The 15,550-nt window shown below is 38.1% G+C and overlaps 1 protein-coding gene across 1 annotated transcript in view; it reads right to left on the bottom strand.

Moving 5' to 3' along the window:
* DNAH6 (dynein axonemal heavy chain 6) overlaps window positions 1-15,550 on the bottom strand; it is a 201,300-nt gene that overhangs the window by 94,485 nt on the left and 91,265 nt on the right. Inside the window, exons 31-37 of the mRNA XM_026481835.4 lie at window positions 14,129-14,296; window positions 13,097-13,245; window positions 11,377-11,484; window positions 8,277-8,832; window positions 7,364-7,486; window positions 3,708-3,890; window positions 3,000-3,143 (exon numbers count right to left, since the gene is read on the bottom strand). Coding sequence (XP_026337620.3) covers window positions 3,000-3,143; window positions 3,708-3,890; window positions 7,364-7,486; window positions 8,277-8,832; window positions 11,377-11,484; window positions 13,097-13,245; window positions 14,129-14,296 — 1,431 coding nt within the window. The remainder of the gene's footprint in view (window positions 1-2,999; window positions 3,144-3,707; window positions 3,891-7,363; window positions 7,487-8,276; window positions 8,833-11,376; window positions 11,485-13,096; window positions 13,246-14,128; window positions 14,297-15,550) is intronic.

Genomic DNA, 15,550 nt, shown 5'->3' with positions numbered 1-15,550 from the left:
ATGAGTTAGTACATTTACAAAGGCAGGATGACTCATTTCTACTTGCAGGGGAGTTTGACGGTGGTGGCTGGAGATTCAGGAAAGCTTCCAAGGGGTGGTGATGCTGTAGTTCAGACCTGAAGGACAAGGAGGAGTGCTATGGGCAGAGAAAAAATGGGATGGGGAAGGAGGGCGAAGAGAAGGCTGAAGATACAGCAAGTGCCATGCATACTGGGAGATACAAGAGCAACATGCACAGCGGGAGACGGATCTGGGAGCACAGACAGGGCCAGGCTATGAAAAGCTTCACTTCCTCTTTTTTTTTCTTTTTCCTTTTTTCTTAATTTTTTAAAAAAGATTTTATTTATCTATTTGACAGAGAGAGAGCACAAGCAGGGGGAGCAGCAGGCAGAGGGAGAGGGAGAAGCAGGCTCCCCACTGAGCAAGGAGCCCAGGTACACGGCTCCATCCCAGGACCCTGAGACCATGACCTGAGCTGAAGGCAGACACTTAACCGACTGAGCCACCCAGGAGCCCTGACTTTTTCTTTACTTAAAAAAAAAAAAAAAAAAAAAAAAAAATATATATATATATATATATATATATTTATTTATTTATTTTAGAGAGACAGAGAGAGAGCGAGAGCGGGGAAAGGGGCAGAGGGAGAGAATATTCAAGCAGACTCCTGCCTCACGGATCCCACGACCCATGAGATCAGGACCTGAGCCAAAACCAAGAGTCAGACGCTCAACCGACTGAGCCACCCAGTTGCCCCAGCTTCACTTCTTAAAGAGCTTGGAGCAAGAATTCAGTGAAGGATTCTAAGCAGGTGGGTGACATGATTAGATTGTATTTCAGAAAGTTCATCTGGCAGCTGTGCAGAGCAGTTGTTTCAAGCTCATTGACAGCAACTCTTAATAAGAAATCCACTTTACATGGTGACCTAGTACATATGTACATATGTGTGTCTGCAAATAGGTATAATATTTACCCCTACTGTCTGCAATTCACTCTATTTTCTATCTTATTCTTTTTTTAAAAAAGCTTTTGAGATGTAACATCTTTTGTCAGATTTTTAAGAGTCCAGTTTCGGGTGTTTTTGCACATGTAAATATCAGCGTAACTACTCCTGGATCATGATGTAGAACTTATTCAGAACCTCAGAATGCTCCTTTCTTCCCCTTCCCCATCAATACGGGCCATACCTCCACTGTCCTCTGACATAAGTCACTGATCTATCTGTCTGGCCTATCTGTCTACCCTTGTTCTAATACCACACTCTTTTATTTACTTGAGTTAGCCCCAGTATACAGAATGGTGCCTACCACATAACAGATTTCTAATAAATATTTGTTGAAATGAATACTGAATGCTTGCTTTGGACCATTTTCTACTGCCCTTTGATGATCCCAGGTCATTTCTCTTGACCGAGAGGAATCTGTCTGTCTCAAATTCCCAATTGTACTTAAAATGACCCATCCTGTCCAATTATGATATAATCATCTTGGGGATCCAGAAGGGCTTCATATCTACTAGAAGGTCCTAATCCATAGAGCTCAGATTCTTAGAGAATTTTTTTCTTCTTTTGCTAACGTTTTACTTTTCTATAATTTAAAACTTAAAGTTAAAAGAACAGTGCAAAGTATTCTATATATTCTTTATCTAAATTAATTGGTTGTTCACATTTTGCCCCCTTTGTTTTATTACTGCTCTTTCTACTCTGTGAGAGTTAACTATACACTCTTCCACCTTACTCTAAATAACTGAGTGTGCATTTCCTAAAGAACAAGGATGTTTTCTTATATAATCACAGTAATATGATCAAAGTCAGGAAGCTGAATAGCGATTTCTTAAAGTAGTGTCTGCAAGATTTCTTTACTGTAACAATACTATTTTTCTCTTTGTAATTAATCAATAATTTGTAGGAGATACTTTGACACTATGTAAATTTGTTTGTCATCAAGCCTTCACACACTAGTTTTAGCATCCATTGATGATTCTTGCCTAAATCAATTATTGCTATGATGGCTGCAAAGTAATGACTTTCTAACTCTATCATTTCTCCTATATAGATTAAATGGTATTCTTCTGTGAGAAGGAGTTCTTCCTTCTCCCCCATTTATTTATTTATTCAGGTATATTTCTGTTATGAGTACCAACTCATAGATTTTTATTTCATGCAAAGGCTTGTAATCTCATACTATTATTATTTATTTTGATGCTCAAATCTGTTCAAATTTGGTCAGTGGGAGTCCCTCAAACTAGCTGCTGTGTTCTTTTGACATGTGTGATCATTCTTTGAGCACTTCTTTGCTACCTGCCATAAGAAGATGTTCTAGGCTCATTTTGTACTTTCCCCTGTCCTACTCCTGGATTCAGCTATTTAATTAAGGAGGCTTGGTTCCCTTTCATGGAGAACAGTATTTCGAAATTAACATACTAGGTATGCTCATTGCTCTTGAGGAGTCCTTTCTTCTAGTTCCTAAAAGTACACAGAACTATGAAATTTATGTATGTATGCATATATGTATTAATTTTTATATATGTATATACATTTTTTGGATCTATGAGTACCAAGACTTCCAATTCCAATGCACGAAAATAGGTGTCTTCTAATCTCTCCCCTTCCATATTTGTAAATCCTTTTTCTAACTGTGAGGACATTATCCTCAACATAATTTATTCATTTGCTCAATCTTAGAACGTATAGAAAGTAATTTCTGAATTGTCAAACCATAACATTGTGAAAAATAAATGTACTAACTAGAATTCAGTATTTGTTTATGGTAGGGAGTTTTTATATTCTTTTATACCTTACTTTCTTCATATGGCTGGGAGAGGATTCTTAAAAGTTTTAATACAATAAATATTATCTATGGTTTAAAAAAGTGAATAATTTTAGAAACTCTTTTAGCGAAGGATTTTTATTTGCAGTAGAACTAAGTCAAAATTTTAGTCTTGAAATTTCATTTTAATGATTCAGAGTTATTATGTTAAAATGAAATTTATTTGGCTCTTACCCTGGCATCAGGATTATCATCGAATTGTGTTCTAATAAACGTATCAAAAGAATCCCAGTAGTTTTCAGTTAGATTACCACCCAAAGACCATAAATAACAGAATACAAAAGTCTGACATAGCATCGTATTCAGTTTTGCTTGTTCCTAAAAGAACAAAGAAAAAGAATTTTAGTATTTTATCTGTTAACATAAAGAATTCTTAAATTGCAAAGCCTGAAGATTGTTGTCTTTTGTCTAGACTCATGCATTTTTAAAAAGGGTACAGTATATGTTTCTTATGGTTGACTCAATAGTTCACAGAGCAATGTTTTATACTAGTACAAGAAAATGAATGGTAAAGGGTATGTAGAAAAAAAAGCTCAAGGTTGTCTTTCAATGGACTATTATCACTTTGTTTATATCTGCATGAAGGTATTTAAGCAGCTGCTAAACAGACACATACTGGGAATGTGTTGCAGAATGTGTTGCAGACTAGGGAATTTAAACACTGGGTACAAGAGTAAACTATAGGTTCACTCACATTCCTTCCAATTTTGAGATTCTATGCATCTATTCACAATCATTACTCCCCTAAAAAATTAACTTGAAAATCAAATGATCATTTTACAGAGAATTTAGTTATCTATTTGCAAAGCATCTATACAACAATCTCATTTCCCTAACTTTAGAAGCTAGCTCACTCCTAGCAGTGAGAAAAACCTTTCATACCATTGTCAAATTAACTCCATCCTTCCCAAGTATCAAAGACTGCAATAAGCAACAGAGTGTAGTAACTTTGCTGATGTCCACTTGTGGGATTGCTTGGCCACATTTTTTATTGATAAAATGTAAACCATCATCAACATAACGTTGGAAAAGTTTCAATATATATTCTTGGGTTTCCTCATTGAGCTGAAAATCATACAAACAAATAATATTTCAGTAAGACCAGATGAAATATGTAATTAAATTTAGAAATGGGTTAGTTTAAATCTGTGTATTACAATATATTCTGTGACTTTTAGATTAAAGGGTATAAACATCACGAGATATGAAACAAATTGAAATTTAAAAAAAAAATCTATGATTTGGAAGAGACATATGGAGGAGATTCTGGGTAGCGAACAACGTCCTACCTCTTGATCTAGTAATGGGTACACAGGTGTTTATTTTATAATCATTTGTTACCTGTCAATATATATTTCATGCAGCTTATAATTAAGAACAATTAAAAATGAGAAACATAAAAAACAGCAATTTAAATATCAATGTAAGGAGAAGGAATAATTTCCAAAGATTTAAAAGGAATGTAGCCCCTCTCACCATTCCTATTTAACATTGTACTGGAAGTCTCAGCTAATGCAGTAGGGCAATAAAAGGAGATAAAGAGTACAAAGATTGGGAAGGAAGAAAAAATATGTCTTTGTTCACGGATGACATGATTGTCTATGTAGAAAATGACAAAGAATTGACCCCAAACTCCTGGAACTAATAAGCACTTATAGCAAGGTTACAGGATACAAGGTTAAGATAGAGAAGTCAATTGCTTTCCTATATACCAGCAATGAATAATTGGCATTTGAAATGGGAAATATAACACCATTTATATTAGCACAAAAAATGAAATACGTATAATTCCAACAAAATATGTGCAAGAGCTAAATGAGGAAAACTACAAGACTCTGATGAAAGAAGATAGAGATGACTAAGTAAACAGAAAGATATACCATGTGTATAGATGGCGAGATCAAATATTGTTAAGATGTCAGCACTTCCTAACTTGATCCATAGATTCACTGTAGTCTGAATCAAAACACAAGCAGGTTATTTTGTGCGTATCAGCAAACTGATTATAAAGTTTATATGGAGAGGTAATATACCCAAAATAGTCAGCACATTGTTGAAGGACAAAGTTGGAAGACTGACATTATCTGACTTCAGGAATTACTAAAAATCTACAGTAATCAAGACAGTGTGATACTGGCAAAGAACAGACACATAGGTCAATGGAACAGAGCCCAGAGCCCAGAGAGAGACCCATAGAAATGTAGTCAACTGATCTATGACAAAGGAACAAAGGCAGTCCAATGGAGAAGGGATGATGTTTTCAACATATGGTGTTGGAAAAACTGGACATCCACATGCAAAAAAATATGAATGTAGACACCGATTTTACACCTTTCACAAAAATTAACTCAAAATACATCACAGACCTAAATGGAAAAAGCAAAATTATAAAACTTCTAGAAGATAACAGATAAGAAAATCCGGGTGACCTTAGGTTTGGAAATGGGTTTCAGATACAATGCCAAAAGCTGAATCCATGAAAGAAAATGTGATAAGTTGGACTTCATTAAAATTACAAACTTGTGTTCTGTGAAAGATTTAGAGAATGTAAACACAAGCCAGGCTGGGAGAAAATTTTTACAAAATACATACCTGACAAAGAACTTGTATCCCCAAAATTACAAAGAACTCATAAAACTCAAAAAACAGGGAACAACCCAATAAAAAATGAGCAAGATTTGAACAGGCACCTCACAAAAGGAGATCTACCGATGGCAAATAAGCATATGAAAAGGCACTTGTGATCACATAGTAGAGAAATGCACATTAAAACAACGAGATATACCTATTAGAATGGCGAAAATCTGAAACACCAATATCACCAAATGCTGGTGAGGATGTGCAGCGAGAATTCTCATTCATGGCTGGTGGGAATGCAAAATGGTACAGCACTTTGGAAGACAAACTGGCAGTTTCTTATAAAGCTAAATGAAATTTTAGCACATGATCCAGCAATCAGACTCCTAGGTATTTTACCCAAATGAATTGAAAACTTATGTCTACACGAAAACCTGCACACAGATGTTTATAGGAGCTTTCTTCATAACTGCCAAAACCTGGAAGCAATCAAGATGTCCTTCAGCAGGTAAAGGGATAAACTTGGTAAATCCATACAATGGAATTTATCCAGAACCAAAAAGAAATGAGCTATCAAACCACAGAAAGACACAGAGGAAACTTAAAAACATATTATTAAGTGAAAGAAGCGAATCTGAAAAAGCTACATACTGTATGATTCCAATTACATGACATTCTGGAGAAGGCAAAACTATGGAAACAGTAAAAAGATCAGTGCTTGCCAGGGGTTGGGAGGGGGTATGGATGAATGAATAGGTAGAGCACAGATTTTAAGTCGGTGAAACTATTATGTATAATATTGTAAGGGTGGATACATGACATTATACATTTGTCAAAACCCACAGAATTGTACAACTCAGAAAGTGAACCCTAACGTAAACTATGCACTCTAGTTAGTAGTAATGTATCAGTAATGTTTTGTCAATTTTAACAACTCAGTTTTAACAAATGTACCACACCAATGGAGGATGTTAATAGGAAAAACTATGTTTGGAGGAGAGGGAATATATGCTAATACTCTGTATTTTCCATTAAACTTTTCTATAAACCTAAAAGTGCCCCAAGTAAAACAGCCTATTAATTTAAAAAGAAAAGTAAATTTGGGTAGTTTTAAAATCTTACGGTAGTTCATGATATAGTCTCAATTCTGAGAATTATTTTCTTTAATAATGTACTCTGAAACTAGAACATATTATTGTTCAAATGTTGATGCCTAAGAATGAAGAAAGCAATAGTTTTGTGATTCATCTTTGGGCGGGGAGAGGCAGAAAGATGACTCTCTCTGGAGAGAGAGTCTGGAGTGGGGGCTGGGATGGGGCACAACACTTCAAAAGATCCCTTGTTAAGCTAAGGCAAAGAGAACTCTTATTTTAGAATGGAGAGGGTGCAGAAGGTGATATAGACCTGACTTGTCCCATATAATAACGTGGAATGTTTCCTCTGAGGTTAAAATACATCTGGGTCATAGACCTAAGATTGGGTGGGAGGAAAACTGGTTTTCTTCTCTCTCAGAGGTGTTAGGGGCTCCTACAATCTAAAAACAATGACAGTGCCTAGATTGAAATGTTCTTTTTCTTCACTGTGATTCCCTCCCATGATCCCAAGCCTTCTGGAAAGTTTTTCTTAATGCCCCAGCCTGTTCTAGCTGTGTTTAGGGGACTTATGGAAGCAGTTTGTGTTTGTATGGGAGGGGAACCAATCTGGGGAGAAGCCAGACAGAGTGGGCAGGAATTGAGTGGCTAGGCAGCTTGGCAGGCAGAGGTAACAGATAATGCGGACAGATTTGGGGGGATATAAGCATTTCTGGAGGAGCTCAAGAATTCTTAGGGAGAGGCACTAGGTACAATGCTGGAATTCCCTCCAAAAAGCACAATGAGGTCTCTTGACTTACTGCAGTTTGGGCATGCCAGGGCCCCCTTCCTGACAGACGGATATGCTGTGCCGTATCCAGTTGCACTTACTTTTTTAGAAATATTCTGCATCCACGTTTTAACATAAGGCATCCACTTCAGTTCTTCAGGGTCCACAAACACCATTCCACATCGACTGACCGTCGCAGGAGAGGCAACCCTTAGATCTTGCACCTAAAATTGAAGGAAGTTGAACAAAAAATAGCTAATGATACTTCTGAATTTGTCTACCTTCAGTGTTAATGGATCCCATGTTTAAAGTTAACACTGAAAGGCTTTGTATGAAAGGGAGAGAGACAGCCTTAAGTAATCAAAACTGGAGGAGGAAAGATAAGTGAGGCATAAGGTGAAAAAAACCCATAAGAGGATAATGTCAAATCCTTATGGGAGGATGGAGTTATTTCTTTTTCCTCCTCTTTGCTTTTACCTCCTTTACTTTTCTATTTTTATATCTCATACCTAGCTGAATACCTAGCACATAGTAGGCATTCAATCCATGTTTGATGAATGCGTACAGCAGGGGTGGTATCTTCCAGAATATTTTATAGCTGTATTAGGTCCACATTCCTTTTCTAATCCCTTCACCAAATATTCATACCACAGAGAGATAATTTATTCATAGTAAATATAACTGTTTTTTTTTAACTTAGAAAGCATTTCAAATCATGTAACACCATCAATATATTTATTAACTATCTCCAAAGAAAGGAAACAAGTGCTGAGGAAGATAGAATGTATTGTATTTCCTGTTCCTAGAGAAACAGGAATATTTGAGAGTCTTTGGTTCTCAGGGTGTACACTCTACTATAAAAGGACAATTTGATAAGGGTGTCAACAATTTAGTATGTAAACAAAACACCAGGCTTTACAGATAGTAAATGATATATCAGCAAGAAAAAAAAACCGATGATGGCATGCCAATCTAATGAACGACTTCACTCCACAGTAAGGCATATCTATTTACCTCGAAAAGCATGTGGATTTGAGGTGTGAGTTTGATCCTCTCACTGTTCGCCAGACAAAGCATCTTGTTATCATCCAACACTGTATTCATATTTTCAATCCAAAGAGCATCCACGGGCCCATCACTGATGATCCATTTATGGTCTTCTGAAGTGTCATTCACAGCTGCTCGGACACTTAGTGCCATCAAACCATCTCTCCACTCCAAGGTTATGTTATTAACTTCACCATATAATTCACCCATTGTAATTGATTTAGGATTAAGAACATATGTTTTAACTGGTTGGTAAAACGGATTGTCTATACCAAGTTTTCGCAAATTCCCTAAAGTTTCTGCTAGTATTTGGTAAACTGTGGTCTTGCCACCTCCTGTTGGCCCGACTAACATCACACCATGTCTTACCAGCATAGTTTCATAGAACTGTATCACTTTTTTAACCATACATGTCTCAGGCTGAAGATTCTGCCTATTCATGACATCTATAATTGTTGACTGCAATATACCATAATCATGTTCTGGAATTTGGACTCCAGGAAAAAGGTCAGATATGATTCCACTGAAAAAACAAAAATAAAATCATTGGTCATTGATATTTCCCAATATTTATTACAATTAATTTATTACAATCATTGATCACAATGAGTCTTATTTTTCCCCTTAATCTTTTCTTCTGATCATGCACAGTACTAGTCTGTCCTATGTGTTATACCAGAATCTAACATTTCTCTGATATTGTGTATGATTTTTTTGTTTCTTGGACAGTTCTTAAGTATATTGGGAGCTTTTTGAGGCAAGGACTATCTCTTATGTTTTTGTATTGTCCACAGTACATGGCATAGTATCAAACATACAGAAAGTGATGAGTTTATCAGTTTATTTTTAAAATTATATTTATATTTCAACTTTTTCCTAAAGCATTTATGCATGCTTATTACTGTATAGATATTCAGAAAAATAAGAGGGAAATAGAAAAAGAAACTAATAGTAGGTTAAAAAAAGGGAATAAAGGAAAAATTAACTGTTTCTGTGAGGAGCAGATAATACGGGATATTTCTATGGGTAAAAAAGAAGCTAAATCCCCACCTCACACCATATACACAAATACATTTGAGATATAATAAAGGCTTCAGTATAAAATGACAACAAAAATACTAAATGAAAATATAACATGTATTTTGCAACACTGTGGTTAAGAAGATCTTTCTTTTTATTTAATTTATTTATTTAAAAATTAGGGGTGTCTGGGTGGCTCAGTTGGTTAAGCATGTGCCTTCAGCTCAGGTCATGATCCCAGGGTCCTGGGATTGAGCCCCACATTAGGACACCCTGCTCAGTGGGGAGTCTGCTTCTCCCTCTGCCCCTCCCCTGTTCGTGCTATCTCCCTCTCTCAAATAAATAAATAAAATCTTCAAAAAAATATAAATTTTAGTTAGTTAACATACAGGGCAATACTGGTTTCTGGAGTAGAACTCAGTGATTCATCACTTACATACAACACCCAATGCTCATCAAAACAACTGCCCTCTTTAATACCCATCACCCATCTAGCCCATCTAAGAAGGTCTTTCTAAGGAAGACAAGAAATCTACAACTGTTATTTAAAAAGTTGGTAAAGTGAAAAAATAAAAATAAACAAGCAAAAAACCCACAAACTTGTGTGAGATAAAAGGCTTTAGAAAAGTATTTCTAATTTTTATACCAGGTAAAGTTTATGATTTCCTATAAATCAATAAGAAAAAGAGCACAACAGAAAATGCTCTAAAAATAATAAATATAAATGACTACTGAACACAAGAAATAATGCTCAGTGGCACTAAGAATTAAAGAAATGCATATTAAAATAGCATATGCCTTTTGGTCACTCTAAAACATGTAAAAGGAAATAGGTATTGTCATAGAATCATTTATATAAATGCAAATATCTTTGGACAACATCTTAATAGAATCAATCTAAATTAAAAATACCCATACTCTATAAAACCTAGGAAATTTACTAGAATCTCATTTATAGAAGTATCACGGGTGTGCAAAGATAAATGTATAGGAATTTTCATCATTGTGTTCTGCCAAAAGGGAGTAGACATGTGTTGTGTAAATCAGAAGATCTGACAGAGGACAAAAGCAAAGGGAGCTCCAGCATAGTCATAAATGGACATCCCAGGATGATCAGTGTGCACCAGGGTAATGAGCAAGCAGTCCAGATTAGAGCAGGAGGACAGAGGGCTCCAAGGAGACAAATTTGTTAGAATGTTTTATATAATTGAAGGTTGTTTTTTTTTTTTAAAGGAGATTTACACATACAGTAGGTATAGGATTAAACAATAAAAACTAAGACAACTAACAAATGTGGGGAAAAGAAAATAAAACAAAGGAAATGTAGCTCAGCTGTGGATACTATTTATATAGCTGTAATAAATTATGGGACCCCTGGACATTTAGCTCCAGTTAGATTGCAATGTAACTGCGGTGGGGGGGGGGGGGTTGGAGGGGAAGAGGTGCATGTGCATATCCTCACTCCCATTTACTAACTCTATAGAGCATACCTAAAACCGAAAAATCAAGAAATGGCATAAACATGGTACTAAAAAATATGGAGGGAAATAACAAAACAAACAAACAAATAAAAGAATTGAAAAATGATTGTGTTTAGGAAGTGGGAGCTGGTAAAGGGCATGGAGCTACTGTTTCTCATGAGACTAATTTATGATACATTTTACAACTACAAACATGTATGACTTGGATAAACATAAAATTTAGTAGTAAAAGTAGAAACAGATAAAGTCCTCACATTTATGTTAAGCCCCAAGTCTGATTTTTTGGGGTCAGGAATTTCTCTTAGGTCAGGAACTTGTAACTAATTTGCATAACTAATTTGCATAACACACAGCCTAGTGACCAATATTGTGAAAAAAAGAAATGATTGATTGATGCTTAAACTTTAGGATCTTTATTTTAAACCAGTATTTTTTAAACTGCAATAATATCTCCAGAAAAGATGAGGGTGTTATTACCTTGTTAGAGACGGACATAACCGAAGAGAAGACTATTCTTTACCTCTGCATAACAGCTATGCCTAATTCTGTAACGTCTAGAAACTTACCTGAACAGAAGAGCATCATCTGTTAGGAATTTTGGTAAGTTGGAGTCTCGTAAAGCTCTTATCAACACCACATCTTCACTTAGGTCTGGATTCTCCCTTTTTAAAGACCTAAATTTAAAGGGATACTTCAGATGATACTGCAAGAACCCAGTACTTCCGAGTGTGATTTTCCAAACCTGTAGGTGAGGGAATCTACTTGCAAAAAGCTGTGGAAGGCACGCCCCTGTGGATTCCTACTAGAAGGAGAGGAGCAGTTTTCCTTGCATGCCCACTGTCCATCTCCATCAGAGCGCAAGGACAGATCAGGCACTGGGTACATGGCCTTGAGGAGAATGACAAAGGTATTTTTTCAACCTCCCTGCATTAATCCAGACTTTATTCACCCTGAATTTACGGTTTCCCGAATACACCATAATGATTCACATCCCTGTGACTTTCTTTTCTCTCAGCCCAGAAAGTCCTGTTTTGCTCTTTTGACACCTCTTATTTCTCCTTCAAAACCCAGCCCAGTTACTCTCTCCTCCAGAAAATTCCTCTATGGCTCTTTTCAGTGAACTTTGGGCATGGCCCTATTATGGTTGCCCCCATGCACTATGTCCTAGATGACTGTTCCAGTGTCTGTCTCGCCCCCTGGTCTGTGATTGTGTTCCTGGAGTACAAGTGTATCTGAACCCCTTAGTAGCCCTGGTATTTACATGGCAATCCTATAAAGGGGAAAAATACTGTATCTGGAAGGTTGAAAGAAAGAACACAGAAGGATGGGGTGCCTGGGTGGCTCAGTCGTTAAGCATCTGCCTTTGACTCAGGGCGTGATCCTGGCATTCTGGGATCGAGCCCCGCATCAGGCTCCTCCGCTAGGAGCCTGCTTCTTCCTCTCCCACTCCCCCTGCTTGTGTTCCCTCTCTTGCTGGTTGTCTCTCTCTCTCTCTCAAATGAATAAATAAAATCTTTTTAAAAAAATTTAAAAATTAGAAAAAAAAAAAAGAAAGAACACAGAAGGGCAGCGAGATTTGCACAGAGCCCAGGGATATAGGTGCCAGGCAGAAGGGGCCCTGGATGTGTGGAGCCCGAGTCAGTGAGTCATGGCCTATAAGAAGGACTGGAGAGAAGGTAGATTCCCTCAGAGACTCTGGATAAAGTGAGGGTTCCAGAGATAGGGGTTTCAAGAGGCTACAAAGGGAGAAGTTGGGGCCTAAAAAGAAGAAAACTAGAAAGCTGCTTTACTAGAAACTACAAAGCAGCTCAGTGTTGGACCATACTGGAAAGGCAGAGGCCGAGCCAAGGACAGAAGCCTGGACTGAGGGTAGAATGAGGAAACTGAAGTTTCTCTCAACTCTTCTGGGTTTCTCAGGTGACTGTATGACTTAACTGTATACACGTAATAAATGGTGCCTTTATCCTATCTCATCCTATCTCATGGTGGTAAAGGCTTTTGTACACTAAAACCCAACGTATGCAATGAGCTCAGGGGAAATGAAAGCTGGCCGAAGCCTAGTTGAGAGACTCAGGTTCAGTGTGGGGCCAACCAGGACTGCCGTGCAATGAGGAGAGATGCCCCATTTGACTGTGGCCTGGGAGTGTCAAGGTAAAATGATGACAGTGGCAGCTAACAAATTACGAGTCACTCTCTATGTTGCTTTAAGAGCCGTCTATGAATTAGCCATTTAATGCTTTGCTTACATGGTTTGGAATTTCACTCTTGACCCCTTTGGTTTCTTACCCAGCCATGACCAGTACAGACTTCACAGCTCTCATGCCAAAGTCATAGTGGTCTTGCTGAGAGAGCTGTTCACTGCAAAGCTTATACATCTGGGTCATTTTTCTCGCTAATATTTTACTGGATTCAAATCCTTCAGAATATAGAATTACCTAGAATGGAAAAGTACAATGCAATGCTTCTTATACTGTATGGACAGTGATATATTAACATAATACCAGTGTTCTCAAAATCTATGTTAGGCATTATACCTCTCTGAGTTGCTATATCATTTAACAAAGAAATATGAAGATTGAAAGGAAAAGGGTTTTCTGTGTTACAAGAAGGTGGACGGTGGGATATTACATGGGGATGCTTGAGCAGTGATTCTGCTTTCTTTCTGTAGATGAAGATGTGGCCTTGGTAACAATGGGTTCAAGGAACAGTAGAGCCCCCTGTTTGAAAATGTTCACATCATGGAGGTTGGATGGTGTTGTAAGGCCTGGTACAAAGGCAAGACTTGAGTTTCTACCATCTGATGGAACACCCCCCTGTGGACAGAATCAGTGATAGCTGGGTGCGCCCTTAAGGCTCCCTGAGTATCAAGGGAGGCTACACAGGTTTGCAGCCTTCCTCTGCCCTAGGAGACTCCTTGCTTCTGCCAAGTTTCAGCATTCTTGGTTAAATAAATCAGGTGATGATAGTGGAGGTGAGTGTGGACCCTTTCTTCAATCCATAAGCTACTCAAATCACTGCAGTTGGCTTCAGAATCAGGATTTGAAATGATGTAGACAATTAAATTCATTGATTCATTCCAGTTTTAGGGGCCTACTATATTCCAGATACCCTTCTGGGCATTGGGGATACAGCAGTTACACACACATGCATACATACCAAAACATTCTAGGTGATAATAATCATATCTACACTGAAGGGCAAACAATAATGTGTAACTTTTGCCAGGGTGCAATCATAAAGGAAACTTTCTACCTCAATAGAATCAAATGGTAAATAAAACATGCTTAAATTTTTTCTGCTTTATAATGAAAAGCTCACCTCTGCAATCAAAGCATAATTTGGAACCATCATTGCAAAGGGTCTAAACAGGGCTTTCAAATTATCTGGCAGTTCGGTTCTGCCTGCGTATCCAGGATTCATGGTGATAAAGGCTGCACAAGTCATGACCAACTTTATTTCCCGCCCCTCAAACATGAATCTAGACAGCTGTTTAAAGGAAAGAGAAAATATAGGTTAACACTTCTCTAGACATTTGGAAATTCTTTCACATAAACACCACTTGAGTACAAAACTTGTGTATGGAATATTCAAGCAAAGACTACCAGCCCAGTGAATCCTACTGTTGGACAACAGGGAATGTTTCACTCCTGATTCTGTACTACCCACTCCCAATCTCTTCTGGGCTCAGTATTTCCGGCTTTTTGCTTCTCTGTCCCTGCTTTACCCAAATTGTCTCTTGCTTTCTGGCCCAGTCCTGTAATATTTTAGGCCTCAACCTCTTTTGCTGAGATTCCTTAATTCAAGGTAGATTTAATGGCCCTGAAACCTTCCTCACCCCTACTTCCTGGTATTCTCTAAGAAATTCTAACGGGATCTGGGTCCTTGGATGTTGGAGGCCCCACTCTGACTGTTGGCACTACCCTTCGCTTTCATTCAAGGGCAAACACCTGTTGAGCACCAGTTGCAGATGGGGCGTAAGGTTGGGTGTGCAGCTGGAGAGCTGAGGGAGACTCCCTTGGGGGCCCCTGAGAAGCGCCCAGGCCTACAGTGTGGAGTCAGATATGGAACCTGTGGCTGAGCAGTACAACAGATGTTCCCCTGGAGGTGTGTGCAAAACCCACGGGAGGAGCAGGGAAGCCTGCTTGGCCCTGAAGAATGAAGAAGGGCATTTCATGTGGATAAGCAGGGGGAGTCATCTGGTCAAAGGGAGCAGTGCATGTCCAGGAAATGACCAGAAATTCACTTTGCTAAAGGGTAAAGTTCCAAGAGGAAAGTGTAGCTAGGCCGAAGCCTGAGCTTCAGGAGTCTTGCATGCTGGGCTAAGGAATTTAGATTTTGTCCTGTGGGTGGGGGGAAGCAGAGAAGAACTTTGGGCAGAGTGATAGGATCAACGGTAGCAGTGGAGAGGCTGGACAAACTATAGACAGAGGGATCAATAAGGAATTGTTATTGAACAAATGACAAGATCTGGAATTATGGAGTTACCATTAGGGATAAGAAGCATCTAGCAGATAAAATTAAATGGACTTGGTGACGGCTTAAATTCTGGGGTTGATAGTAATGGGGGGAAAATCCAAGATGAATTCCAGGTTTCTAGCTGGGCCAGGGGAGGAAGGCACTATAAACAGACATGAAGAATACAGGGGAAGACTAGGAGATATGTCATAACCTGGAGGAGAAAATGCCGGGCAGTACAATGGAGACCAGTCCTGCGGCCACTAAATGGCTGTCTGTGCTATT

The sequence above is a fragment of the Ursus arctos genome, unplaced genomic scaffold (genome assembly GCF_023065955.2).
Source record: "Ursus arctos isolate Adak ecotype North America unplaced genomic scaffold, UrsArc2.0 scaffold_8, whole genome shotgun sequence".
Taxonomy (NCBI): domain Eukaryota; kingdom Metazoa; phylum Chordata; class Mammalia; order Carnivora; family Ursidae; genus Ursus; species Ursus arctos.
The sequence above is the reverse complement of the archived record's forward strand: the minus strand, read 5'-3'. Positions and strand labels throughout refer to the sequence as shown.